A 2,351-nucleotide genomic window follows, 5' to 3' on the forward strand; every position below is an offset into this window, starting at 1 on the left:
TTTTTTTTACAGAGATAATGGAGAAAGAAATGATTCACTCCTAACATCCACATTCCATTCTCAAATCTCTTTTTAGAAGAATGATTCTGAATCCCCCTCTTCTCACACACCAGTACCTTTGCATTTGTCTGGCCCTCTTAAAATGTTTGAGTATGATGAGAGGCTGAGTTGTCTGGGTACATTTACCTGTCTGCAGCCGTGTGATGGAGCATTTGCCTCTTCCGACGCTGACTGTTGAGTGTGTGTGTAATTTAGTGTGTGTGCATGTGCGTATGTATGAGTGAAATCATGGCATGCGTGTGTGCACAGCAGTGACCGAATATGAAAGATTGTATAGAGATTGTGGTATGTGTAAAATCATGTGGGCCTGTGCGGGTGCAGGATTATGATTTTTTTTTTTTTAAGTAAACCACTTTGGATTGTGTAGCCTCCTCTTACTTCTGTGATTGATTTCACGAGGGTAATGGTGCGTAAAAGCGCTGGTGAGATCTGGGGGCGCCTCCTAGTCTGACGTCAGAGAGAGAGTTTAAAAAGCGGGGAGTCGGTGGAGAGCACACAAGCCGCTTTAGGAGTCGCGAGTTTCAGAGCTATCGCTGCTGCCTGCGGATCGTCTCCTAGAGTTTGACCAACCGTCCTCTCGCTCGGCTTCCCCGGCGCCGCGGAGATGCTGTCCTGCCGCCTCCAGTGCGCGCTCGCCGCGCTGTCCATCGTCCTGGCTCTGGGCGGTGTCACCGGCGCGCCCTCGGACCCCCGACTCCGTCAGTTTCTGCAAAAGTCCCTGGCTGCTGCCGCGGGCAAGCAGGTAAGGAGCCTTCTTCGACGTCTTCTTTTCCCTCTCCCGACTCCCTCAATCTTCTCTTAGCCTTTACCCTACCCCTTTGGGTGGATTTAGGAGGTGCTCCTGAAGAGTTTCGGGGCTTTTCTGGGTCCCTCAGCTCCCAAAGCTCTCAGGAAAACTTTCAAAGTCCAGAATCTCCTCTTACCTCTTTTTTCTCAATCAGCGCAGTCGGTCACAGTTCAGGTAAGTTCTTTGGCATTCAAGAAAATCCCAAGACCAGGGTAGCTGAGCAGGAAGGGATGAGGCATCCATCCCTCCGTGCTCAGCGCGGAGGTGCTGGCCCAGGTGCTGAAAGCGCGGACCTCTGAAGGCTACCTTCCTGAGCAGTACCTCCCTCCCATGCTGCTAAAGAGCACTCTACAGACAGAACACAGTATGTTTAAGATTGGGAAAGGTCTCGTTCCCCACAGTTAACTTAGCAAAAACGGTAAGAACATTCCGGTTTGTAGCTAATGAGGTGGAAATTGAAATTGAATTAAACAAACTGTTGGCGCTGTTTTATCTTTGCAAAACTGTATTAATAATCTATTTCTCTCTCTCTCTCTCTCTCTCTCTCTCTCTCTCTGTGTGTGTGTGTGTGTGTGTGTGTGTGTGTGTGTGTTAAGTCTATAGAGGCAGGAAACTTGCAAAAACATTTGAGTTTTTCAAGCCTCTGTGTAATGTGGTGATTACAGCAACTACCCTTATTTTTATATCCTTAACTGATTTTAAGTGCGACAAAAGTGCACAGCTATGAAAATTGGGTTTTGGGTGTAGCTTAATCTGCTTTCCAAATTAGGCTTTTCCATTTCTTTTTCTCCATCATCATCATCCTCATCCCTTCTCTCTCTATTCTTTCTACCCTATACAGGAACTGGCCAAGTACTTCTTGGCGGAGCTGCTGTCTGAACCCAACCAGACAGAGAACGATGCCCTGGAACCTGAAGATTTGTCCCAGGCTGCTGAGCAGGATGAAATGAGGCTGGAACTGCAGAGATCTGCTAACTCAAACCCTGCCATGGCACCCCGAGAGCGCAAAGCTGGCTGCAAGAATTTCTTCTGGAAGACTTTCACATCCTGTTAGCTTTATTAATTATTGTTGTCCATATAAGACCTCTGATTCCTTTCCTCCAAACCTCACCCCTCTTCCCTAATCCTCCAATCCTAGGCAAGACCCTTGCATTAGAAATTGAAGACTGTAAATACAAAATAAAATTATGGTGAAATTATGAAAAACAAGAATTTGATTTCTCATTGTGTATCTTTTTGTTCAATAATATGAGATTAGCTTCAGGTGTGATTTCAGTCAAGTTACTTGAGATGGGCACTCCAAATCTCGCAGACATGCTATTTAAAGTTCCCTGTGGCAATAAAGAATCTGTCCTAAATGGAAACCCTTATAGTTTGGGTCATTTAAAACTGAAATAATTTCAAATAACTCTATGAATTCTAACTTTAACCCAGTGATAATTATTGGGTAAGTCTACCACAAATATCAATTACATATTAAAGACACTTAAAATTAGATATTGAA

General features: G+C 45.0%; 1 protein-coding gene across 1 annotated transcript; it reads left to right on the plus strand.

Annotated features, from left to right (window-relative positions):
• The first annotated feature begins 316 nt into the window (after positions 1-316).
• Positions 317-1,940, plus strand: SST (somatostatin). The gene is made up of 2 exons (XM_008705174.1): positions 317-802; positions 1,689-1,940. Exons 1-2 carry the CDS (start codon positions 665-667, stop codon positions 1,899-1,901), a joined length of 351 nt encoding a protein of 116 aa, XP_008703396.1. The 5' UTR covers positions 317-664; the 3' UTR covers positions 1,902-1,940.
• The last annotated feature ends 411 nt before the right edge of the window (positions 1,941-2,351 follow it).

Source organism: Ursus maritimus, unplaced genomic scaffold (assembly GCF_017311325.1).
Source record: "Ursus maritimus isolate PB19 unplaced genomic scaffold, ASM1731132v1 scaffold_4, whole genome shotgun sequence".
NCBI lineage: Eukaryota > Metazoa > Chordata > Mammalia > Carnivora > Ursidae > Ursus > Ursus maritimus.

Coding starts and splice junctions, on each gene's coding strand:
- SST (XM_008705174.1), top strand. CDS start 665: ATGCTGTCCTGCCGCCTCCAGTGCGCGCTCGCCGCGCTGTCCATCGTC. Junction 803..1,688: donor CTGCTGCCGCGGGCAAGCAG/GTAAGGAGCCTT, acceptor TACCCTATACAG/GAACTGGCCAAGTACTTCTT.